General features: G+C 45.4%; 1 protein-coding gene across 2 annotated transcripts in view; it reads left to right on the forward strand.

The window, feature by feature from the left end:
- The window catches only part of LOC144608102 (chromodomain-helicase-DNA-binding protein 5-like), a 74368-nt gene that overhangs the window by 5398 nt on the left and 41990 nt on the right, over positions 1-26980 (forward strand). For both annotated transcript variants that reach the window (XM_078425429.1, XM_078425432.1), the window contains exons 2-13: positions 8361-8506; positions 10159-10277; positions 12595-12830; positions 14339-14469; positions 15632-15758; positions 17015-17181; positions 18868-19092; positions 20505-20708; positions 22576-22784; positions 23869-24000; positions 24942-25050; positions 25810-26001. In XM_078425429.1, coding sequence (XP_078281555.1) covers positions 8361-8506; positions 10159-10277; positions 12595-12830; positions 14339-14469; positions 15632-15758; positions 17015-17181; positions 18868-19092; positions 20505-20708; positions 22576-22784; positions 23869-24000; positions 24942-25050; positions 25810-26001 — 1997 coding nt within the window. The remainder of the gene's footprint in view (positions 1-8360; positions 8507-10158; positions 10278-12594; positions 12831-14338; positions 14470-15631; positions 15759-17014; positions 17182-18867; positions 19093-20504; positions 20709-22575; positions 22785-23868; positions 24001-24941; positions 25051-25809; positions 26002-26980) is intronic.

Genomic DNA, 26980 nt, shown 5'->3' on the forward strand with positions numbered 1-26980 from the left:
GTGGGTCAAACATGAGCAAATGGTACTGGTTTAAATTGGGCATCTTGGGCAGCATCGGTGTGTTGCACCGAAGGACATGTTTACGTGCTGTATGTAGATTTGCGTCACAAACCAGTCATAATTATTTCATTCAATGGAGCAACAGGTTTGAGGAGTTAAATGATCTGTTCCGATGCCTACATTTTCTATCGATATATCTGTCGATGTAACCAACTTATGTCCAGAACACACTGGATATGGTCCACTATTGGAGGGATGAGATGCTTCAGCCATGGAGGATGTTGACGAGACTACAACTGGAAAACTGCATCGTTTTTTTTCCTCCTGATGGAAACACAAGATCCTGCTCAGTGTGGATATGGCGAGGCTGTTGTCCCATGTGTGCAGGTCTAGGAACAATTTACAGGTCAGGAGTGCTTATTAATGACACGTGACCTATCATATACTTGGCATTTCATGCAACACTCTTCCTGAAAAGTTCATGGAAGAAGAAGGTTTGGATATTTTGAAGGCAGGCAGAGAGAGATTCCTAATAAGCAAGAGGACATATATTTAAGGTGAAGGAGGAAAGATTTAATTGGAATCTGAGGGGTAACGTTTTCACACAGTTTGGTGGGTGTATGGAATGAGCTACAGGAGGTGGTAGTTGAGGTACTATCGCAATGTTTAAGAAACATTTAGACTGATACAAAGATAGGACAGATTTAGAGGGTTAAGGGCCAAATGCAGGCAGGTGGGACTAGTGTTTAGTTTTAGTTTAGATCTACAGCATGGCATCTGGCCCTTCAGCCCACCAAGTCCGCGCTGACCAACGATCACCTTGTACACTAGCACTAATCTATACACTAGGGGAAATTTACAATTATACCAAGCCAATTATCCTACAAACCTGCATGTCTTTGTAATGTGGGAGGAAACCGGAGCACCCGGCGAAAACCCACACAAAATAATCCTTTTTAATGAATCATCTTAAAATTCCTATAAATGTTTAGCAGTGCTGTTCCAATTGTTTGTTCTTGGTTTTAATTACAGCATTCTCAAAGGTCATGTATTGTGGACTCTGTTTCTATCACTCCTGAAGCTGACTGATCTGCTGATAGCTTCCAGTGTTTTGGAAATAAAAAGCAAATGCAGAAGTTGGAAATCTGAAAAAAAATCAAAAAAATCCTGGAAACAAGCAGCAGGCCAGCATGTGTGGAAAGAGAAACATTCTGACAAAGGGTCTCAGATCTGAACTATTAACTCTGGTCACCTGTCCACAGATGCTGACTGACCTGCTGAGCTTTTCATGCATTTTCTGTTTTGTTTTGTATTTTCATTATCTGCAGGGGAATAGATAGGGTGAATGCCTAAAGGAGTCTTTTACCCAGAGTAGGTGAATCAAAAAATAGAGGACATAGGTTCAAAGTGAGAGGAGAAAGATTTACTAGGAACCTCGGGGGCACGTTTTTCCACAGAGAGGGTGTGGGTGTATGGAACGGGCTGCCAGAGCAGGCATGTTGAGTACACATGTTGTTATAAATGTACTATAACTACATTTAAAAGCAATTTGGACAGCTACATGGATAGGAAAGGTTTAGAGGGATTTGGACCAAACGCAGGCAGATGAGACTAGTGTAGATGGGATATCTTGGTCAGCGTGGGCAAGTTGGGCCAAAGGGCCTGTTTCTATGCTGCATGACTCTACCACTGTATTGTTATTGTGCTGGACGTGTAAGGTGTATGGAAAATGGTTTGCCTGCCACGATTTCTGGAAATTGATGAAGAAAATATCAAAAACTTTGTGTCCTGACTATAGCCTCTACCATCTGTCAGGGATGCTGGAGGCAGGTACAATAGTGGTGTTTAAGAGACTTTTAGATGGGCGCATAGATATGCAAGGAATGGAGAGATATGGATCACATGCAAGCAGATGAGATTAGTTGAACTTGGCAACATGATAGGGACAGACATTGTGGGCTAAAGGACCTGTTCCTGTGCTGTACTCTTCGATGTTCTCTCTTGCACCCCTTCTGCCCTTGTTATCTGAGTAATGGCACATTTCCAGCATATTCAATTTGTTCTTTATAACATTGTAAGCTGTGCAGCCTGTTATCTTCTCTTGAGAGCAGTTTTTCCCATCAGTATTATTGCACAAGGAATGCTAAACCAACGGACAAGATAGGTATTGAGGCTGTTTCCTCTGGCTGAGGATTCTAGAACTAGGGCACTGGGTTTCAGAATATGGCACCAGACATTTGGGGCTGGAAGGAAGAAGGACTCCTGTACTTAGGAGAGTTAATGATGTTTGGAATTTACCCTGACAGAAATCTGTGATTGATAGTTGGGTATTCACGAAAGGTGATCAATGAATTGTATGGGGCATTAAGGATAGGAGAGGCTTAGGTTGCAAAGGACAGAATCCGTCTCTACGTCAGTAGATGGTGGCAAAAATTTCAAGGGTCTGCTCTGATTTTTTTTTTGTGCCATACTATATTTCCAGATGATGATTCGCTGACTAGTCAGCATTTGTTCCCTGCTGGCCCTGAGTGATTTCACTCGGAAGAAGGGACTCGGCTCGAAGTGTTGCCTGAACATTCTCTCCACATATGCTGCCTGACCTGCTAAGTTCCTCCATCACTGTGTGTTTTGCTCAAGATTCCAGCATCTCCGGTTGCTCGCATCTCCAAAAAAGACCCACGAGGGTCAAAACATTTGGATCATCTCAGTGAAACCTTTCGAATAATGAAAGGTCTAGATAGAATGGATGTGGAAAGGATGTTTCCAATAATGATTGAGTCCAGAGCCAGAGGGCACAGCCTTAGAATAAAAGGATGTAACTTTAGATTGGAGATGAGGAGGAATTTCTTTAGCCAGAGAGTGGTGAGTGTGTGGAATTCATTGCAACACGTGACTGGAGGCCAAGATATCTGGCATTTTTAAGGTGGGGTTTGATATGTTCTTGATTGGTAAGGGCATCATTGGTTCTGAAGGCAGGAGAGGGTAAAATCGATCAGCTATGATCGAATGACAGTGTAGACTCGATGGGCTGAATGGCCTATTTCTGCTCCTATGTCTTCTGGTCTTGATACGCTCTCTTCTGTCTCACCATTTTTCTAAGATATGTGTAAAATGGTTAGGTCACATGTGCATCAACAAATTGAGATCAAATGACTGAAGGTAGCGTACTTTTCTCATTTTTTATTTACTGCTCAATACGTTCAGCTATGTCAGAGTCCAGCTCGGCAACATTTGATTAATTATATTGGACAGCACTGAGGCTTTGCTGTGTTAGGGATAGCCATTTTGTCGGATCAGTTGCTAAGTGAATCTGTGCAGGATAAATGTGGCTCAACCTCACAGTGACTCGCTATAAATTGGCTTCACACATTGTTATGGTCTGGACTGGAGAGATTTGTCCGGGAATGACGGACCCAGGATTCCACACGGGACAAGCTTGTGCAACTGGCTATAAACGGGGATGCATTCTGTTCTGTTTTGTTAATGTTCTTTGATGTCCACAATCCAACAGAACCATCTTGCCTCTTTGCGCGGGGCTAATTGGTGTTCGGAATCAATTTAAAAGATTATTAAACTGTGGAGTGCTACAGCTGAAGAAAACAAACGCACTAGTTAGTTTGAAGAAGGATCCGACTGAAATGTCATCATTCCATATTCTCTAGAGATGCTGCCTAACCTGCTGAGTTACTCCAGCACTTTGTGGGTTTTTTTGTAAACCAGTATCTGCAGTTCCTTATACCGACACTAGTTAACACTAAGGGGAACTTGCGGGACTAGCATTTGGGCTGGGGACTCGGTGACAGGGTGTGGGGGGTTAGCGTAATTAAAAATGGATATGATCCGGTGGAGAAGGACTGGTGTTCCTGGGAATCTGTAAGCCTGGTCTAATGCTACAAAGAACAGATGACGTTCAACTTTGTTGTCAAAGTGAAACCTCCCCAGCAAGGAGGCGATGGACTGGAAGGTCTCCTTCAGTCATCGAGTCATGCAGCATGGAAACAGGCCCTTCGGCCCATCGTGTCCATGCCAGCCACAATGCCCCGTCTCAGCTGGTCCCATTTGCCCGCATTTGGCCCAAATCCCTCTAAACCTTTCCCATCCATGTACCTGCCCAAATGTGTTTAAAATTGTTATTGTTTAATGTTATAGATTAAATGTTAATAAATTTAAGTGCCTTAAATTTTTATGATTCCTTGATGAGCTCAATGATGCTAATCATTGAACCACTGAATTGTGTAAAAGACAATCTGCTTTGCTGATGTGGAGGAAGGAAATGAAGGTGCAGTCTGAAGAAGGGTCTCAATCCGAAACGTCACCCATTCCTTATACCCAGAGGTGCTGCCTGTCCCGCATTAATGAGTTACTCCAGCGTTTTGTGTCTGTCTGCTTTGCTGATGCCCTTTCGTGAAGGGAATTTGCCATCCTTTCTTCGTCAGTCCAATAAAGTAATCCAGACCTGCAGCAAAGTAGTTCACTCCTGACAGAGATTAGGGGCAAGTTAAGTTGTGTAATAAATGCTGGCCAAGCCATTGGCATCCACATTGGGTGAGCGAGTAGACTAAAAATACCTTAAATGAGAACTCTTGAGTTGCCAAGATTTTTGATGAAGTTTTGATTAAGGTTTGAACAGTAAGTAAGCGACTATGAGTCATTCAAATGGCACAGAATGGGAGAATTGTTGTGCTCTTCATTAATTGAGTTGCTGTTGGCAAAATATTTAAAGGAAAATTCAATGCACACAGATGGGGTTCTTGAGGTGTATGATGCTCAGGAGAATTGTTTGTTTAGGTTTATTATTGTCACGTGTACAGTGAAAAGCTTCTGCATGCTATCCAGTCAGATGAGATAATGCTATACATACAATCACATAAATACTAACGCAAGTACTATCGATAGAGCAGAGTGCAGAATATCGTTCTCAGCACTGCAGCGCATCAGTTCCATTGCAAAGTCTAATGTCTGCAATAGGTTAGAGGTGAATCAGACAGTGCCCTAGCTTCTGGAAGAGCTGTTCTGAAGCCTGATAACAGAGGAGAAGAAGCTGTTCCTGAGTCTGGTGGTGCACACATTCAAGCTTCTGTACCTTCTGCCTGACGGGAGTAGGGACAAGGAATGACCAGGGTTGACGTCTTTGATTATATTGGCTGCTTTTCTGAGGCAGTGCGAGGTGTAGATGGAATCAATGATTGGAAGGACTGAGGTACATCTACAACTCTGTGTAATTTCTTGTGGTCTTGAGCAGAGCTACTCACAAACCAAGCTTTGATGCAACCTGACAGTATGCTGTCTATCGTGCATATGTAGAGGTTTGTGAAAGTCATTGGAGACTTGCTGAATTTCCTCAGTCTCCTCAGGAAGTAGAGGCGTTGGTGTGGCTTCTTGGCAGTCACCTCATTGTGGCAGATCTTTGGCAATATTAACATCAAGGAACTTGAAACTTCCAAACCTTTCCACTTCAGCACCATTGACGCTGATTATGGCGTGCACTCCATGCGTGCCTCCAGAGGTCGATAACTAGCTCCTTCATCTTGCTGACCTGGAGGGAGAGGTTCTTGTCCTGATACCATGTGACTCGGTTCCCCATCTGCTTCCTCTACTCCATCTCATCGTTGTTTGTGATCGCACCCACCACAGTGGTCTTATCTGCAACCTTGTAAATGGAGTTGGAGCCGAATTTGGCTGTACAGTCATAGAGTCGTTCAGCACAGAAACAGGCCCGGCAGCATCTCGGGAGAGAAGGAATGGGTGACGTTTCGGGTCGAGACCCTTCATCAGTCTGAAGAAGTGTCTCGCCCCAAAACGTCACTCATTCCTTCTCTCCCGAGATGCTGCCTGACCCGCTGAGTTACTCCAGCATTTTGTGTCTACCTTTGATTTTAACCCGCATCTGTAGTTTTTTTCCCTACAGAAACAGGCCCTTCAGCCCCACCCAACCAACCAAGATGCCCCATCTAAACTAGTCCCATTTGCCTGCATTTGGCCCATATCCCTCTAAATCTTTCCTGTCCATGTAACTGGCCAAGTGTCTTTTAAATGGTATTATTTTACCTGCCTCAACTACCTCCTCAGACAGCTCATTCTGTACACCCACCACCCTCTGAGTAAAAACTTTGCCCCTTGGGCTTCTATTAAATCTTTTCCCTCTCACCTTAATCTTGGGTAAAAGACTCTGCATTCACCCTATCAATTCCCCTCATGATTTTGTAAAAGTAAAGTCAGAAGTGTATAGAGAGTACAATAAGGAACAGAGAATGTATACTTGTGGGGCACTGGTGTTGAGAATAATTGTGGAGGAGGTGTTGTCACCTATCTTCACTGATTGTGGTCTGTGAATCTAAAAGTCGAGGAGCCATTGGCAGAGGGGAATGCTGATTCCTAGGTCTGGGAGTTTGGATGGGCTAATGGTGTTGCTATTGTTGATAAACAGGACCCAGTCCAATCTTTGCGTAAGGACACATGCAATTTGCATATATCTCACCTTAAGGCCTTGATGGCACTGAATGATGGTCGGGCCCAGCCAGATACCATTGGATATCCTTCCACCACCACTCTGTGCAGCTGGTATAGGCTGCGCTCGATCCACTCACTCACCTGGCTGGCGTTGGGCCTCCCGCTGTCGTCTTCATCAACGCCACCACCTGCGATCACCGCAAACGCACCGTATTACCCCGCCTACGATATAAACTGGACATCTGGGAGAACTGGGCTTGAACGGTGGTGGAATTTTAAATTTGCACTCCTAAAAGAGACAATGTGCTGGAGTGACTCAGCCAGGCCAGGCAGCATCTTTGGTGGACATGGAAAGGCGATGTTGCAGATTGGGACACCTTCTTCAGTTTCTGATCTTTACTGTACCCCTCCTGTGAGGATATGATGGTGCAATTGGAGGAGCTTTTCTTTGTATCCATGTCTTCATCATAGGAACAGAATTAGGCCATTCGGCCCATCAAGTCAACTCTGTCTTACTGTAGCTCCCCTGGGATGTTTGGTGGGGCAGTATAGAAAATACTTTCATCTCCAACTGAAGCTGTCTCTGACAATGATCGATGTTGCCCTACCGGGGAATAAATAACTAGATTTTAAGAAAAGTCTATAACTCTTTTTAAAGATTTGACTGCAAAATTCAAATACAATTTATTGAGAATACCTGGCTGACCCTTCTTCAGTCTGGATGACTTACCATCAGTGGGGAAGAACTGCAGATGGTGGTTTAAACCGAAGACAGACGCAAAAGGCTAGAGTAACTCAGCGGGTCAGGCTGCCTGACCAGGTGATATTATTTGTTTGGATGTTCAGAAGCTGTTGATAAGTTTCAGGGGCACCCTTGTAATGAGGACAATGGACCCCAGTAATTAATGCCACCCAAACTAGCTAGACTGACGACTACTTTGTTGGATAGGTTGGATAAACTCTGCTATCGGGGTTCATTGTTATCTGAGCTGGGTTCTTTACAGCCCCTTGGTGATCTGTTTTTATTACATTTGTCAATGATTTTACAATGTTTGATTGGTAACAGTGATTATTTGTTTCTGGAATTGTCTGTTGGAGGGATTGAATAGAACTGGGAGCCCGGACTCTTTCAGATCGCGTTGCCTGTGGTGAATATCAGGCAGGTCCACACCCAGGCTGTTGACTACAGAGGATGCTTCTGCTACTACGTTGACTCCTTCCCTGGAAAGTTCCTGAACTACGGTGCCTTTATCTCTCCATCTTGTTCAGTCAACACACCAGTGTTCACTGCTACCTGGTCCAGTAAAACATATATGTTTCTTATTCCTGTATAATCTTGTTATTTTACGTCTCCAGCTCATTCCATCCCTGGGAACACCTGGAGGTCTTTGTTTTTCTCCAGGTTTGGTCTGTTGGCCTGTCTGATATCCTTCACTTGACCTCTGGCAGGTATGCCTTTGAGTACTTCCACCCTGAACTCTGGAAGTACATTGCTAAATGTCTAAAATACCTCTTTCAAGCTACTCGTGTGAACTTTCCAGGCTGTGCTTCTGCTTTTGTTCTCGGCATTGACGTCCCTTTAATTGGCTCAAGGTCAAATTTTGTCTGATTATTGGGGTATTTTGCAATAAAGGCACTACATAAATGGAAGCTGTTTTCATTTCAATGGCTGGTGAAAAACAATCCACTGACATAAAAGCATCATTTTTGATCTGCTTGCTGTTATCGACTTCATGTGTAACTGCGGTAACAGATCTATAAATAATTGGAAACTCCATGCACATGCTCCTCACTCTGATACTTAAACCGTTTCGTGTTTTTTTTTTAACGTGGAGGATGAGGTCTTCCCATCTGGTACATTGAGTCCTGGCGGATTTGGCCAAATCCTAAATGTCCCTCTTAAATTTCAGAGGAAGAGGAGGAAGAGGAAGAGGAGGAAGAGGAAAGTCGCGAACCACTGTTTCCCGAAGAAGAGCCGGCCAAAGTGAAGAAGAAAAGGAAACCTCGGAAACAGAAAGAGAACAAGACTCCCAAAATGAAGAAGAGGAAGAAAGAGGTAGCGTGTGTTAGGATGGGAGGGACTTTAGCTGTTAGCTTAATTTTAAAATGTCAATGCGTAGAGTTGCAGTTAAAACAATGTATTTGGGAGAGAAGGAGGGGGTGTAATTGTTGCTGCCAACACTGGGATTTATTGTCCATTCCTAATTGCCCCTGAGCTGAGGAGGCTTCTACGAGTCAAGCACATTGATGAGCGAGGAAAGGTAGTCTCAGCAGAAAGTTCCTTTGTGAAGGAGATCATTTAACCAGAGAGGTATTTACAAAATCCAACAGGTCCATAGTCTCTGTCACTGTGGCCACTTTTCCGATGCCCATGATGCTCGAAGTTGCTTTCCATCTTATTTGATGTTTTTGAAGTGTACAAATATAATTGATGTGAGCAGCAACATTTGTGATTTACCTTTAGCATTTAGTGGGCTTCGTGGCTTTTGGTGAACTTTGGACACTACTGGTACACGAAGGAAGCACCTTTGCTCTTGGTTTGAAACTATTATATATTTCCTCCCTGTGTCAGCAAAGCCCTGACAGGAGCACTTGTTTGCTGATCCTCCAACAACCCAGATCATCTCTTTATTGATCCAAAAACATTTGTCTGTTTCTGTCCCCAAGTTTTTAGAATAATTCCTCATGCCTGTTGGTATAAACCAATAATCACATGCGGTAATTGCCAAATGTTAAGGTAGGGTCAAATAGGAGTTCATAGCAACTAAATGGCCATTTTTTGGTGCACATGCAAGCAAATGGCAGAATCTGCTGTGTAAGATAATTAACTTTACGTGATTCCAAGTGCAATTTGCTCTGGAACATAGAACAGCCCTGAAACCAAATACAGTGGTCAAAGTTTTTAAGATGACTCTGGTATTCCTGAGTTAGGGGAGGAATGGGTTCTAGCCAATACCAGACATTTTTTGTCTGTACCTACTTGGTGTTCTAGACCAATATTATACATTAAAAAATCTCAACTAACATCACAAATTGTACTGTAATTAGACTTTAGAGTTATAGAGTGGAAACAGGCCCTTCAGCCCATCGAATCTGCATCAACCAACAATCACCTGTACACTAGCACTATCCTACACATTAGGGATAAACCTGCACGTCTTTGGAGTGTGGGGGGAAACTGGAGCACTCCGAGAAAACAGGGAGAACGTACAAACTCCATACAGACAGCGCCCGTAGACAGGATCGAACCCGGGTCTCTGTAAGGCAGCAACTCTACCACTATGCGCCCAATTATAACAATGTTGAGAGAAGAAACTATCGATGCCGTAAACTTGAGCAAAACACAAACGGATGGAGGAACTTGGAGGATCGAGCAGCATCCGTGGAAGCAGAGGGATGGTCAATGTTTCAGATGCTGCCTGACCCTTTGAGATCTTCCAGCAGTTTGTTTTTTTGGCTCCTGTATTTAGTGATGGGGAGTGGAAGAAATAATGAGGTAAAGTCAGGAATACAAGCAGAACAGTTTGTGCCCAGATGACTAGAGGGAGGGACAGGTGTTCCAGTTCTTTGCCAATGTTTGCTTTTGAATGTCAGAAGCTTGGTGGAGGGATGGGGAGTTGCGGAGATTTCTGAGTTTGGGAGTGATTACGTGAGAATTGTCCACCTCTTAATCACCATCTGTTTTACCCTTTTGCCTATATTCTTCAGGAGCAGAAATCGTCTACGTACTTAATGGATGACTGGGGTTTGGAAGATGTGGATTATGAGTTCACAGAGGAGGATTACCACACACTGACCAACTATAAAACCTTCAGCCAGTTCCTGAGGTACACGTCACTGGAATAATTAGTTTAGTTTAGAGATACAGCGCGGAAACAGGCCCTTTGGCCCACCGAGTCCGCACCAACCAGCGATCCCTGCACATTAACACTATCCTACACACACTAGAGACAATTTACACTGTACCAAGCCGATTAACCTACAAACCTGTACGTCTTTGGAGTGTGAGAGGATACTGAAGATCTCGGAGAAAACCCACACGGTGACGGGGAGAATGTCCAAACTCTGTACAGACAGCACCCGTTGTCGGCATCAAACCCGGGTTTCTGGCGCTGCAAGTGCTGTAAGGCAAACTCTACCGCTGCGCCACCCTGACGCCCACTTAAGCCTAATTAAAAATATTTTATTTTTAAATCTATTCTTCGGAAGGGTTAATTTTGATTTGGATTGCTTTAACTGTTGTGTCCTATTAAGTGTCAGGTTGCTGAGATGTTCCATGCAGTTCTGTTACATTCCAAAAAGCAAGATAAATCATCTTATTAAAAGGGAACCCAATCCATTTCAATTCAGAAATCTGAGTCCAATCCGGTCTGCAATAATAAGCATTAGATGCACTTCTGGGCCCAGTGTGGCTCTGAAGTACCTTGTGGTTCCGACACAGTGAGTTGTTCTCTGGATCTGTATGAATAACACTTACTGGCTGGATCAATCATTCACGACATTGTCACGACAGTGCTAAAGTACTGTATAAGAAAATAACTGCAGATGCTGGTACAAATCGAAGGTATTTATTCACAAAATGCTGGAGTAACTCAGCAGGTCAGGCAGCTTCTCAGGAGAGAAGGAATGGGTGACGTTTCGGGTCGAGACCCTTCTTCAGACTGATGACGTGTCAGTCTGAAGAAGGGTCTCGACCCGAAACGTCACCCATTCCTTCTCTCCTGAGATGCTGCCTGACCTGCTGAGTTACTCCAGCATTTTGTGAATAAATAGCTAAGGGACTGCATCTTCTTCGACATGCCTTCATTAGAGAGCAGGTTGTTAATTGGAGTGAAAAGTTGGTTATACTTTGTTGCCAACACACATTCTAAATGTAAGTACTCTCTAGAATTAGAGTTGATTTCCTCAGTTTTGATTATATGAGGTGTGCTGTGACCTATCCATTTATACAACATTAAATGGTGCAACACAGATGGATGCCATTGTGCCCAAGCAGCTGGTATGTTAGGACTATCCCATTAATTGAACTCCTGCTCGGTCTCTGTAACTCTGGTTTAACTGATTCTACTTTTGGTTCTTACTGTTTAATGATCTTACACCAAGCAGATAATATCCTGTGTGCAAATTCAAAATACTTTTTCTCATTTCACTTTATCTCATACCTTTGTTTTGCCACTGAAAACATTGCTTCTCTACAAAAGCAAAATATGTAAATGTTGGAGACTTGATATAACAATAGATCATATGAGAAATACTCAGCAGGTCAACAATGTGTGGGACAAGGTTGATACTGCAGCTCGATGGCTCGATCTCTCCTGTGTTTCTCACCTTTCTCACACCATTGGTGGTCCCCCTCACTACATTTCCCTTCTTACTGCTGCTACTTCAAGGTAACAGGGCAAATTTAAGATTCTTGGTAAAAAGAACTGGAAGCAGCATGAGAAAACTTTTTTTTTTCTTCTTCTTTTAACGCACTCCAAGGCTTTGCTTCTGCAACCTTGAAAGAGCAGGGCTTCCAGTCTCTATTCTGCACAACTCTGGGCTCATCTAAAACTTTAGATAGACACAAAATACTGGAGTAACTCAGCGGGACAGGCAGCATCTCTAAAGAGAAGGAATGGGTGACATTTTAGGTCGAGACACTTCAGATTTGACAATTCAGAATAATTAAGCCGATGGTTTGAGATATACCAAAGGGAAGCTTTCTTGTGGAAGAAATGAGAAGGATGCATCGATTGGGCAACATGATGGATGGAAGGGGTCTCCTAGGGAGTCTAAACATTGGATTAATCAGCAGACTGAATGGCCTGTGTAATGCAATGTAAACACCTCACTGCGATTATTTCATACCGTGTCAATTTTGATCTGGTAACACACATTTGAAGTGCTTTGAGCCACTTAAATACATTAAAGATTCTATGTAGATATTAGTTACTTTGAAATTGTCTGTCAGTACTAAATTGTTTCCTTTGGGTTATCTGAATCCTTTAATAATCCTTTCAGTCTGATGAAGGGTCTCGACCCAAAACGTTACCTATTCCTTTTCTCCAGAGATGCTGCCTCACCCGCTGAGTTACTCCAGCATTTTGTGTCTATCTTCCTTTACTGACAGTGTCCATTGTTGTGTCCTCTCTTCTCCACCAGGCCACTCATTGCCAAGAAAAATCCCAAAATCCCCATGTCAAAAATGATGACAGTGCTCGGTGCAAAATGGCGGGAGTTCAGTGCCAACAACCCTTTCAAAGGGACCTCGGTGGCAGCCGCTGCAGTGGCAGCTGCAGTGGAACAGGTGATCGTGGCTCCATCCGTACCCATCCAGGTGCCACCCCCAATCCAGCCCCCGGTCCCTCTGAGGAAAGCCAAGACCAAAGAAGGCAAAGGTAACAACCGTACAGAGAGTAGAGGGTGCTGAGGAGCTTTACCAGAATGCAGCCTGGATTAGTTGGGGGGGGGGATAAGCAATGTGGAGAGGTTGGACAGACTTGGATTGTTTTCTTTGGAACACAGCAGATTGTAGGGCGACCTGTTAGCAGCATCAAGTTATGAGAGGCATAGATAAGGTGGACAGTCAGAACCTTTTTCCCCAGGGTAGAAATGTCAAAGACTAGAGGGCATACCTTTAAGATGAGAGGGGCAAAGTTTAAAGGAGATGTGCAGGACAAGTTTTTTTTTTCACAGAGGGTGGTACGTGTTTGGAACGCGGTGCCAGTGGTAGTGGTGGAGGCAGATATGATAGTGGTATTTAAGAGGCTTTTGGATTAGGCACATAGATATGCAGGGAACAGAGGGGTCAGAATCAGGTGCAGGCAGAGATTAGTTTTACTTGACACGGTATGAAATAATCACTGAGTTTTACTTGACATCATGTGCAGCACAGACATTGTGGGCAGAAGGGCCTGTTCCTGTGCTGTACTGTTCTGTGTTCCATGTAGAGCCACGGCCATTTCAGAATCACCATTAACTAGAGGCGAGCAATGTATATTGAGGGTCTCCAGGATTCATTTTGAGGAAGCAATTTGTAGTGACTCAGAATAAATAACTGCCTGAGCAGTGGATTTCGGAGAGGGATAGGATAAATATTTGCAAGATGCATTTTTTTGATGAACCCACCGAAGAATTGACACCAACTCAACGTCCCTTTGTGTTGTGCCACTGAAGGTTTCTGATGACTGGGATGTGTTAGTGGGTGGATTTTGGTGAGGGCTGGATTGAGCTCGGCTGTGAATTTAACATCTCTGTGCTAATAGCCTGGCAGTGTTCAACGTCTGTGCTTGTACGGGAAGGAAGGGTGAGTGTGGACGAGTGATATCGACTCCAGTGGTTGGGGATGCACCCCGCAGAGAGTCCTCATCAGGACAGGACAGGGTGTGAAACTGAGAGGGAAGGAGAGGGGATCCTTCAGAAGGATGAGAGGGGATCTTATCGAAACATATAAGATTATTAAGGGGTTGGACACGTTAGAGGCAGGAAACATGTTCCCAATGTTGGGGGAGTCCAGAACCAGGGGCCACAGTTTAAGAATAAGGGGTAGGCTATTTAGAACTGAGATGAGGAAAAACATTTTTCAGTCAGAGAGTTGTGAATCTGTGGAATTCACTGCCTCAGAAGGCAGTGGAGGCCAATTCTCTGAATGCATTCAAGAGAGAGCTAGATAGAGCTCTTAAGGATAGCGGAGTCAGGGGGTATGGGGAGAAGGCAGGAACGGGGTACTGATTGAGAATGATCAGCCATGATCACATTGAATGGTGGTGCTGGCTCGAAGGGCCGAATGGCCTACTCCTGCACCTATTGTCAATTGTCAATTGTCTATTGAGAGACCAAAATACCGATTTGTTGTAGGAGCCTGCAGCGTTCGGGGTATAACTATGGTTGTCACCTCTGTTCACAGGCCCAGGGGTACGGAAGAAAAGCAAAAGTACTCGAGCTGCAGAACTAAAGAAGAAAGGAAAAGGGAAGAAGATGGTGCCCCTGAAAATCAAACTCGGAGGATTCAGTGGCAAACGGAAAAAAGAATCTTCGGTAAGACTGGACCAATCTGTTTTAAATGGTGATGTTCCTGATGGAGAGACTTCCTTTACTAATCCTGATAGAATCATAGTCATACAGCATGGAAACAGCCTCTGCAGCCCAACTGTCCATGCTGACCAAGATGTCCCATCTAAACTAGTCCCATTTGCCTGCGTTTAGCCCATATCCCTCTAAACCTTTCCTATCCATGTACCTGTGCAAATGACTTTTAAATATTGTCACTACACCTTCTGACAGCTTGTACCATATCACCCTTTGTGTTAAAAAGTTACCCTTCGGGTTCCTATTAAATCTTTCTCCTCTCATCTTAAACCTCCAGTTCTAGATTCCCCTATATAGGAATAAGACTGTTTGCATCCACCCTATCTATTCCCCTCATGATTTTATACACCACAAGAAGATCACTCCCCAGCCTCCTGACTCTAAGGAATAACGTCCTAACTAGCCCAGCTTCTCCGTAGAGTTCAGTCCCTCAAGTCCTGGAAACATCTTTGTAAATCTTCTCTGCAATCTTTCCAGCTTAAAATCTTCTTGTCTGTACCTGGCTGGGAGGTGGGGATTAATGTCACCTTGAACCCGAGGGGTAACTTTTTCACACAGAGGGTGGTGGGTGTATGGACTGAGCTGCCAGATGATGTCCATTGAAGCAAGCACTAGACAATAGACAATAGGTGCAGGAGGAGGCCATTCGGCCCTTCGAGCCAGCACCGCCATTCAATGTGATCATGGCTGATCATTCTCAATCAGTACCCCGTTCCTGCCTTCTCCCCATACCCCCTGACTCCGCTATCCTTAAGAGCTCTATCTAGCTCTCTCTTGAATGCATTCAGAGAATTGGCCTCCACTGCCTTCTGAGGCAGAGAATTCCACAGATTCACAACTCTCTGACTGAAAAAGTTTTTCCTCATCTCAGTTCTAAATGGCCTACCCCTTATTCTTAAACTGTGGCCCCTGGTTCTGGACTCCCCCAACATTGGGAACATGTTTCCTGCCTCTAACGTGTCCAACCTCTTAATAATCTTATACGTTTCGATAGGATCTATAGCAATATTGAAGGTATAGCTGAAGTTGCTACTTGTGGCCTGCAGAGATAATGCAGGAATGTGGAAATCTGAAAACTTAAAGTCTCCTTGTACTTGTGTTTGTGCCGCAGAGTGACGAAGATGACCGTGGTGAATCTGACCTGGACAGTGCCAGTATCCACAGCTGCTCGGTGCGATCCGAGGGGTCAGCCGGTTTGGGCAAAAGGAGGAGGAAAGGTGGCAAGCGAAAGAAGAAATGTAAGTGATCAACGCCACCCTGAAAGATTTCTCTGTGGATGCATTGGGTTGTAGTGTTCACCTGTGCATTGGCCGTTGAACCACGTGCGGTCATAAAGAATAGGAGTAGAATTAGGCCATTCGGCCATCAGGTGTACCATAGATCAGATAGATTCAATCATGGCTGATCTATCGCTCCCTCCTGACCCCATTCTCCTGCCTTCTCCCCATAACCTCTGACACCTGTGTGTGTGCAGGGCCATCTCAAATCGAGGACCAGTCAATGGTTCAACGATACCTTATCGTCACATGCACTTAGGTACAGTGAAACTATTTGTTTTTGCATACGATCCGGTAAAATCATACAGCAGATTTCACCTGGGCAGTACACAAAGAGTCGCACGTTTCTGACACCGACGAAGTTTCAAAAGTTCTTAGTACAGTCTTATCTTCTCGCAGCGGTGAACCAGACCGGCCGCCACACGTGGCTGCAGCTCGCCAGGTCCCTCTCTGTCCTCGATGCCCTTCTCCGGGTCCCACTTTGCTCTCGGCGGCCCACCTGCTGAGTTTCTCTCAGCCCGAGAGTCATTCGGCTCTACGGCGCGGCGCATCTTGGGAGCCTTATCTTCTCATGGTCTGATAAATAAATCTGTCTTGTGATGTGGTACACAGGGCAGATGGAAGTAGGTGCCCGATTCAGTTCCTGGTCTGTGGTAGATTATCTGATCTGGGCTAGGCTGTGGTACGAAGCTCAAAGATGGACTTATTATTTCCGAGTTAGTAAATGAGCGGAGCTTGTGTCTTTGAGCTGTGTCTGGGTTTGCAGTTCACAAACTGGCCATGTGCATGACTCCCACATGGGATGTGGGGGCTGGAGCTAAGTCAGCTCCTCCATCCTCTCGAAGTCAGCTCCTCCAGCCAGTGATTCAACAATTTGATCTGAATCTTCTCCCCTTTGCCACTCCTGACCCCTGAGCTCCTGATTCGGGTTTAAGACTAGTTCAGTCCTGTACACATTTCTGCATCTGGATTACATTGAAATCTGGTCACATAATGCTTCTTCCCATTCTTTCTTTCCAGAACCTCCCCTAATCTTTGAAATCCTGAACGTGGTGTTAGCAAATAATTTTTTTTAAAAGCAAGTGCGTTTGACCCTGGAGTTTCCCAGCACTGAAAAAAAAAGTTTCCCCAAATAAAGTATCAATTTTGAATGTACCCATTCAGTGCACTGTTGGGATGCTGTTAATTCCCTGGCTCTTGGCTTCTTTAATTCTCAGTGGAAGAAGGCGATGGCTATGAGACAGATCACCAGGATTACTGTGAGGTTTGCCAGCAAGGAGGGGAAATTATTTTGTGCGACACCTGTCCGAGGGCTTATCATTTAGTCTGCCTGGACCCTGAATTGGAGAAGGCACCAGATGGGAGGTGGAGTTGTCTGCACTGTGTAAGTGTCCGATTCTGTTTCGTTGCGACTTGAGCTGCTGTAAGTTGTCGTGAACTTGTTTTGTGGGTTTTACTGTCACTGACCTGAAGTGTGCAGGGATAAACGAAGCTCCCATCTACACGAGAGCATGAAGATCTCACCCCAGTGCATGCAAACATGTGACCACCCAGTAACCTGTCCAGTCGGCCAGCACTGGAAAGTGGATGTGTTTGCGTGAATGTCTGAGGCAGGATTTGGCACAGAGGTTTAATGCATCTGATCAACGCTTTGTAAAAGCTTCTTCCCTTTACCCTTCATCCACTTGTGATGACCACTGTGCTTTTTTCTTTGTAGACAAAATGGTGCCAACACGAATATATCAATTAAAAACGAAGCGACATTTATCAACATTTTTTTTTCCTTGTACGTTTCCCAACCTCTTCAGTATGGATTTTAGAGTCATACAGCGTGGAAACAGGCCCTTTGGCCCCAACTTGCCCACACCGGCCAAAATGTCCCATCTACACTAGTCCTACCTGCCTACATTTGGCCCATGTCCCCCTTAAACCTGTCCTATCTACGTACCTGTCTAAATGTTTCGTAAACATAGTAGCTGCCTCAACAATGATCAATTGATTCGTCACCAATCAACTTCCAATTGAATAAACTAATAAGCAAACAGTATAAAATCAATGCAAGATAAAAAATTAAGCATGATATTTCATATAATACACACAAGAACATTTACCAAACATGCGTGTCACGCTGCTGTAAAATAAAATAATGATGTTGATAGTTACAGCCTTCAATACAAAGGTTCACGTGACACTACTGGCTGTTGTACATCAAATAATTCATCCCAGCTGCTGCTCTGACCCCCTTTAAGTGGTTTAAGGGACCGACGTCTAGGTTAATAAGTGTTATTTTTTTAAATGTTCGAAATCTTTTTCTCATAAAAATAATGAAAACTTGAAGGGCATTAAAAAATCTAAATTATATAAAATGTAACATCTAGTTTTTAACTTTTAGAGGTGGTGGTACACGTAGTGCCACAGGAAGTTAGGGGTGACCATCATGATTGCATCTTCTGCCCACTGACCCATTCACTGTGTGTCTGTCCCTGGCAATGCGGGTGTTTGTTGGCCATTGTACGTTGCGCTTGACAATGTAGTGGTGGGATGCTGCCTTGAACCACAGCTTCCCAGCGGAGGTGTGAGCCGAATGCTGCAGGGTATTAAATACTTGGACTCTGGTGGGGCATTGATGAAATTTATTTCCAAGTCAGGAAGGTGCAGTGTTCACAATTACTTGTGTTCTGATGACATGGGGTCTATTTGGCCTCCAGCCTCACATCCTTGGTGCCAGAGACCTGGGTTTGATCCTCTCTACGGTTGCTGTCTGTGTGGAGTTTGCACATTCCCCCTGTGATCGCGTGGGTTTCCTCCTACATCCCAAAGACTTGCAGGCTTGTAGACTAATTGGCCTCTGTAAATTGCCCCCAGCGTGTAGGAGTAGATGAGAAAGTGAGATAACACAGAACTAGTGTGAACGGGTGATTGATGGTCGGTGTGGACTCGATGGGCCGAAGGGCCTGTTTCCGTGCTGTATCCCTAATCTAAACTAAACCAAGCTGTGGCTGAAGCTAGCTGTGTGAGATGTGGTACAAGGCACCCCGTACAAAACAAACTATCCTTTGCAATCATTCAGGAAAAAGAAGGAATCCAGTGGGAGGCCAAAGAGGAGGACGAGGAGGAAGAGGAGGAAGAGGGTGTGGATGAAGAGGATGACGATCACATGGAGTTCTGTCGCGTCTGCAAGGATGGGGGGGAACTGCTGTGTTGTGACTCTTGCCCTTCCTCGTATCACATTCACTGCCTTAACCCCCCGCTACCCGAGATCCCAAACGGAGAGTGGATTTGTCCACGCTGCCTGGTGAGTCTGCAACTGGCCTGAGCACACGACGTGCTGACCTCCTTCGAGTTTGCCCCTCGGGTTTCCACGCTGCTGTTTGCTTATTTCTCTAAAGCAGAGGTATCCGAACTGTTGGTGGGATCCGAATCTCGGGGTTGCTTGGACGTTAACAGGCTGGGGCGTTGTCACCACCTTTGCCAACAGTGCTCGGAGGCTAGACACAAAATGCTGGAGTAACTCAGCGGGTCAGACAGCGTCTCTGGAGAAAAGGTAAAGGTGTCGTTTTGGGTTGAGACCCTTCATCAGACTTTGGTGTCGGAAGAACGGTCTCCACCCGAAACGTCACCTGTTCCTCACCTCAAATGTCACCTCAGCCTGACCCGCTGAGTTACTCCAGCATTTTGTGTCTACCTTCTGTGTAAACAAGCGACTGCAGTTCCTTCGTACACACAGTGGTCAGAGGCTATTGAATAGTGACATCAAATGCTGCACGAAGTTTGCTTGTGTAAAATATAGCCGCCATTCTTTGAGGACAAGGCAAATTCAGAAGGTCGCATCACGGTCTCCATCTTATCTGGGCTGCTGGTGAGGTGGAGGCATCCATGGCTTCTTGGTACTTCCCACTGTTACTGGTTGCCCCAATGTCCTTTCCCTCATGCAGGTACACTCAGCAACCACCCCACCCCAACTATCTGGCTGTCTTCACCCCATCCCCACATCGATCGTGCAACTCTTCTCCCCCCCCCCCCCCCCTTCATGGACAGGCTTCCCCTCTCTCAAAATGCTCAGTCACCTAATCCCTTCCTTTCTCTCTCTCTATCCCCCTTACTCCACAGTGGAACCCTTGAATCCCGTGTGTTAAGAGTATCAGAGACCATTCACCCGGCCAATTCAGCTGCTGCTTTGTGCCAAGTTTGATTTGTAAATCACGGGCTGGGCATCCCCTCTCTAGGCTGAGCATTTTCCTCAAAGTTCATTATGCTGTTTGGGTGATTTGAACTCATGACCTCTGGGTGTACCACAAACCGGGTAGGCAAGGGATACTGCACACGGGAAAGGAAAAAAATATCCATGGATCGCTGTGGAATTGTACGTGACGTATTTACATCCGTGTGTGTACGTTCATGCATTTGTGTTCATTCAAACTGCAGACGTGGTCTGTAAGGTCATGTCCTATTCAAGACTGTCGGTGTGAACTTTATCCTAAAGGGGCCTGCAGGTACGGGATAGCACTTGTAATGCAAAACACCACTAGAACTGAACGAGAGTGTGGAGAATTGGGAATATAACAGAATGGTTGGGCAGGAGGCACAGTGTTGTGTTTGTTTGAAGGCTTGCTTGAGTATTTTGTGTACAGGTTAGAGATCTCAATGCAGTTCGGCCGGTCTGCATCGATTTGCTGAGTGATTGTGTACGTCTTTGTGCTCCTGTAGTGTACCCCTCTGAATGGCAAAGTGCAGCGAATCTTGCACTGGTCGTGGGGCTCTCCCCCACCGCCGCGCACACCGACCGGTCTCACCGATGGAGGGAACGATGTTGACCATCCCAAGGCCCTGGAAGGTCGACCAGAGCGGGAGTTCTTTGTGAAGTGGGTGGGGCTATCCTATTGGCACTGCTCTTGGGCCACAGAATTGCAGGTAGGTTGAATAAGCAAAGACCTGGCACAAGCCAAACCTATTCCTGACTGGAAGAGGCTTTTTGGGGTAATGGCCCTGAACGTCGTAGTTGCCCCTCTTTGCCCACTCCGAGGGTTCATTCATAATACATGCACCAAAGACTGTCAGTACACATCTCTGTTGCAGTTATCATGCACTGTGTGTTCAGAGTCACACCCATAATAAACATGGATGGCAGTATAGAGTCAGACAGCACAAAAGAGGCCCTTCAGCCCAAATCGTTCAATGCCAACCAAGGTATCCCATCTAAGCTAGTTCCATTTGCCTGTGTTTTTTGCCCATATCCCTCTAAACTTTTCCTACTCATGTACATGTCCAAATGTCTTTTAAATGTTGTTTTTGCACCTGCCTCAACTATTTCTTCTGGCAACTCGTTCCAAAAACTCACCAACCTCTTTCTGAAAAAGTTGCCCCTCAGGATCCTATTAAATCTTCCCCCACTCACTTTCAACCTATGCCTTCTAATTCTTGATTCCCTTATCTTTGAAAAGACTCTGTGTATTCACCCTGTCTATTCACCTCATGATTTATACACCTCTGTAAGACCACTCCTCAACTTCCTGCGCTCAAAGGAATAAAGTCCTAGACTGCCCAACCTCCTGCTATAACTCAGGCCTTCGAGTGCTGGCAATGTCTTTGTAAATTTTCTCTGCACTCATTTCAGCTTAATGACATCTTTCTTATAGCAGGGTGACCAAAACTGAACACAATACTCCAAATGCGGCCTGACCAATGTCTTGTACAATAACGTCCCAACTACTAAACTCAATACCCTGACTACTGAAGGCCAGTGTGCCAAAAGCTGCCTTCACCATGCTATCTATCTGTGATGCTGTGGCACAATTTCTTCCCTTAAAGATATGATTCCGCAGGTGCAAGTCTGTTGTTGGTTCACAGGGAGATTTCTCTGGTGTTCCCCCCTCCAGGAGGCAGTTTTGTCTTTCCTCCCCATCTCTGACTGTCTGTCTCTTTGCTTAGTTTTAATAATTCCCTGTATCTTCTTGTTACTTCCTATACAGTTAGACTTGCGAAGGGGGGCAGGAGTTGAGGGGAGAGCAGATAGAAGTATATAAAATTATGAGAGACATAGATAGGGCAGACAGTCAGAACATATTTCCCAGGATGACAATGTCAAATACCGTAAGATGATACAGGCAAGGTTTAAAGGAGATGTGCAGGGCAAGTTTTTTTTTTACACAGAGGGTGATGAGTGCCGGGGGTGGTGATGGAGACATTTATAGCAATGGTGTTTGAGAGGCTGTTAGGAAGGCACATGGACATGCAGGTAATAGTGGGATATGGATCACATGCAGACAGGGGAATGGATCACTTGGCATCATGTTCGGCACAGACGTGGTGGGCCGAAGGGCCCGTTCTTGTGCTGTACTGTTCTGTGTTTTATGATGAGGGGAGTAGATTCATAAGGTCATAGTGATAGAAGCAGAATTAGGCCATTCAGCCCATCAAGTCTACTCCACCATTCAATCATGGCTGATCTATCTCTCCCTCCCAACTCCATTTTCCTGCCTTCCCATAATCCCTGACACCCCTACTAATCAAAAATCGTATCTATCTCTGTCTTAAAAACATCCATTGACTTGGCCTCCACAGCCTTCTATGGCAAAGAATTCCTCCCTCCTGACTAAAAAAAAGTTCCTCCTCATCTCCTTCCTGAAGGAATGTCCTTTAATTCTGAGGCTATGATCTCCAGCCCTAGACTGTCCCACTCGTGGAGGTATCCTCTCCACATCCACTGTGTCCAAGCCTTTCATTATTCGGCAGCAAAGGGGTTGTGTTCACATCTGTAGCGGCTGTTGGTTCACTGCAGCTGGAGTTGTACCACACGGTGATGTTCCGGAACTTCCAAAGGAAGAATGACATGGACGAGCCGCCGCCGTATGACTATGGCTCTGGAGATGACGAGAAGAGCGAGAAGCGGAAGAGTAAGGATCCACAGTTTGCCGCGATGGAGGCGCGCTTCTACCGATACGGCATCAAACCCGAGTGGCTGATCATTCAACGACTCATCAACCACAGGTGAGGAACCGATCAGGAAATGGCGGCAGCCTTTCCGCACCAATCAGTTCGAAGAAGGGCGATGTATCCTGTAAGCCCGTCGCCCACCTGGTTGTCTAACTCCTTGTCCTACAGAACACTGCCAGTCAAAGATTGAACTGCAGATAATGGAAATCTGAAATAAAAACCTCGTCAAACTGAACTCTCGTCGGAGAGAGGAGGAGAACTTCTTCAAAGTTCTGAAGAAGGGTCTCGACCCGAAACATCACCCATTCCTTCTCTCCAGAGATGCTGCCTGTCCCACTGAGTTACTCCAGCATTTTGTGTCCAAATTTGAAATAAAAACATGCTGGAGATCTTCAGCAGATCAGGCAGCATCTGCTGGAGAGGAAACAGAGTTAATAGAGACATTCATCTGTAATGTCAACTGTTTTTCTCTCTCCCTAGATGCTGCCCGATCTACAACATTTTCTGTTTTCATTTTAAAGCTCTATTTAAGATTTGTCAAGTCAGATGAAATGGGGTTCCAGATTTCGACTACTCGAACCTTCTTTCTACTGACTTCTTCCATCTTAAATCAATACAGTGTTTTGTATCTTGCTTGAAGAAATGCTTTTTGACATCACTGCTGAACTAATGAAGTTGTGTTAATGTCGTGCCCCCTTCCCCTTGATCCTGCACCAGAGTAAGCAGTCCCTCTCTCTCTCCAGCTGCTCAGCACTGACTACAAACTCATAGCCTGCTGCAGGAATCTTTTTAAAATGAGAAAAAATACAACGGTTTGTCTTTGGATTTTGATTATGTACAGGAAGGTGTGACTATTTTATTTTAGGCATTATGTTTGCCCCACATATTGTGAGCCTGAAGGGTCTTTTGCGATGCAGTATGCTTGTTCTATGTTCATTTGTCTTTGGAATCAATACCATGATGCCGCCTCACTGTTTGGATAGTCCCACTCAAAAGCTCTTTGGTCAGGTACTAGATGGGATGGATATGGAGTGAGGCTTGCTCCTCAAACCCTCCCAGGGCAGGTACTGCACATGTAACCCATGTTCTTGATATCACAGGATAAAACGCTTTAATCTTCTTTTTCTTTTCCCCCCAGCCTTGACAAGAAGGGTGGCTTCCACTACATGATTAAATGGAGGGATCTGCCTTATGATCAGGCCACCTGGGAGTTTGAAGATGTTGACATTCCAGATTACGATGTCATGCAGGAGATGTATTGGAATCACAGGTCAGTGTCTACAGAAGCAGCAGGTCACTTCTGGTGAAAATCAAAATACCGCAGATGCTGGAAGTGTGCATTAAAAACGAAACATGTACTGGATGCACTCGGCTGGTGAGGCAGCATCTGTAGAACGAGTTGATCTTTCAAGTTGAAGATGACAAATTTTAGTCACCTCATTGACTAATTGTAGTTCAGTCAAACACTGCTCACCAAGCATAAGCATGGTTGGTACCTGGCATGTACAGCATGTACCTGGCTTTGGAAAGGATGCAGAAGAGGTTTAACAGATTGCTGCCTGGTTTAGAGAGTATTACTTATAGGGAGAAGTTGGACAGACTTGGCTTATTTTCTCAAGAGCATTGGAGGCTGAGTGGATAAATGAGAATTTATTGTACATGGAAATTATATTCTTGCCTTCTGATTCATTGATTGAAAGATATATCATCAAAACAGGCTCTTCGGCCCACCGAGTCCACACTGACTATCAATCTCCCATTCACACTAGTTCTGTGATATCCCACTTTTGCATCCACTCTCTACACACTAGCGGCAATGTTCAGAGGCCAATTCACCCACATACCCGCACGTCTTTGAGGTGTGGGAGGAAACCGGAGCACCCGGAGGAAACCCACGCAGTCACAGGGAGAATGTGCATACTTCACACAGACAGCATCCAAGGTCAGGATGGAACCTGGGTCTTTGGCGCTGTGAGGCACCAGCTCCACCAGCTCCACCAGCTGTGCCTCTGTGCCATCCACACATTAATGTAAGTTTGCAGTCATCACCCATAAAAACAAAATGTAAGGAGAGACTTGGGTGGCTGTGCTTGGTTGTGTGGTGATGTGTGGGTACGGGAACCCCAGCAGTGGGGCGTGGGAGGGGAGCTTTATTATGGCTGTGTCACAGTGGACATCAGCTGCTCTGATCTCTCCCCTCTCTTACTGCAGGCAGTTGATTATGGGGGAAGACATACGGCCAGTGAGGAAGCTGAACAAGAAAGGGCGGAAAGCTGGGGAGCTGATCTTCGACCCGCCGCCCTGCCAACCTGTGGTGGATGTAAGTGAACGGAAGCTCCACACGAGAGGGGCTGCCCGACTGTTGGCTCCCAGACAGGACACGCCAGCCTTCAGAACGTTTTAGTGTTTTCTGTTTAGAGATACAGCGTAGAAACAGGCCCTTCGGCCCACCGAGTCCACGCCGTCCATTGATCACCTGTCCACACACTAGTTCCACGTTATTCCACATTCTCATCCACTCCCTACACACTGGGGCCAATTAACCTACAAACCCATACGTTTGTGGGATCACCTGGAGGAAACGCACATGGTCGTGGGGAGAACGTGCAAACTCCACACAGATGGCACCAAAAGTGATTCAATCCAGTGGCGTTATTAGATATAGATTGAGGCTTCCTTCACAATGTTGTATACAAACATTTCTTAGTTTAGGTTCAAGTTACATTTTTAAAGGCGGAGAGGAGATAAGCTCTGCATGCTATCAGTTTTAGCATTTTACTTTTAGAGAAACAGCATAGAAAGAGGACCTTAGGAGTCCATGTGGACCATCGATCAACCATTCACACTAGTTCTATGTTATCCCACTTTCCCATCCATTCCCTAAACACTGGAGGCAATTCACAAAGGCCATTAACCTACAAACCATCAGGATCACCATTTGTTTTCTAGAATTGGCAGTAAGGGGCATTGCCTGTTTCTTGTTGGGGAGGTTCAAATCTGATGGGTTGTGCATTTAATGCATTGGAAGTTGCCACACCCTGCCTGACTCTGTGAATATTTAACCTTCCCTTGCGGGCAGCCGATCGTGAAGTTCGACAAGCAGACTGATTACATTGACGCCACTGGAGGCACCTTGCACCCGTACCAGCTGGAGGGGCTGAACTGGCTGCGCTTCTCCTGGGCACAGGGCACCGACACCATCCTGGCCGACGAAATGGGACTGGGGAAAACTGTGCAAACCATCGTGTTCCTGTACTCGCTCTTCAAAGAGGTGAGCAACAGAGCGACGGGGCGGGCATGTGGAATGCTGTGCGATTGGGGAGTAGTGCCAGGGGAGGGGGTGGGTGAGGGTGTGGGGGTAAGGTTAGGAGTCATGGGCTTGGAGGAGCATCGAAGACTTTGGGGCGGGATTGTTTGGTTCTGCAGAGCCTGTGTAAACATCCTTCTCGGTTTGTGAGTCGGACAGTTTTTACCTCATGTGGAAGGTTGAGGAACATAGAACCGTTTAAAATTATGAGAGGCACAGATAAGGTGGACAGTCAGAACCCTTTTCCTAGGGGTGGGCATGCCAAAGATTAGAGGGCATAGCTTTAAGGTGAGAGGGGCAAAGATTGAAGGAGATTGTGCGGGGCAGTTTTTTACACAAAGAGTAGTGGGTGCCTGGAACACGCTGTAGTGGTGGTGGAGGCAGATACGATGGCATTTAAGAGGTTTTTAGATAGGTACATGGAAATGCGTGGCATGGAAGGATATGAATCATGTGCAGGCAGAGGAGATCAGTTTAACAACATCATGTTTAGCATTGCCATTGAGGGCCGAAGAGCTTGTTCCTGTGCTGTACTGTTCCATGACCCCAGAACATTGACTGCTTCTTGCAGTTGCCCCCTCGGAGTCAAAGGATATGGGGAGAAGGCAGGAACAGACTACTGATTGCGGATGACCAGCCATGATCACAGTGAATGGTGGTGCTCACCCGAAGGGCTGAATGGCCTCCTCCTGCACCTGTTGTCTATTGCACCAATTTCCATCTCTTTGCTAAAAACCATCATGGGTTAAATTTGTACTTTGCCCCTCGTGCTTTGTTCTCGACTATTTAACGGGTAGTCAAGTCTAGATCTCTGAGGGATCTGCTTTGAATTCAGTAGCACCACTGAGTGTTGGTTCCTCCTGTGCTGTTGTAAAATTATCTGGGATGCATTCATTCAGTCTGAAGAAAGGTCTCGACCGGAAACGTCACCCATTCCTTCTCT

This window comes from Rhinoraja longicauda, chromosome 30 (genome assembly GCF_053455715.1).
Source record: "Rhinoraja longicauda isolate Sanriku21f chromosome 30, sRhiLon1.1, whole genome shotgun sequence".
NCBI classification, from domain to species: domain Eukaryota; kingdom Metazoa; phylum Chordata; class Chondrichthyes; order Rajiformes; family Arhynchobatidae; genus Rhinoraja; species Rhinoraja longicauda.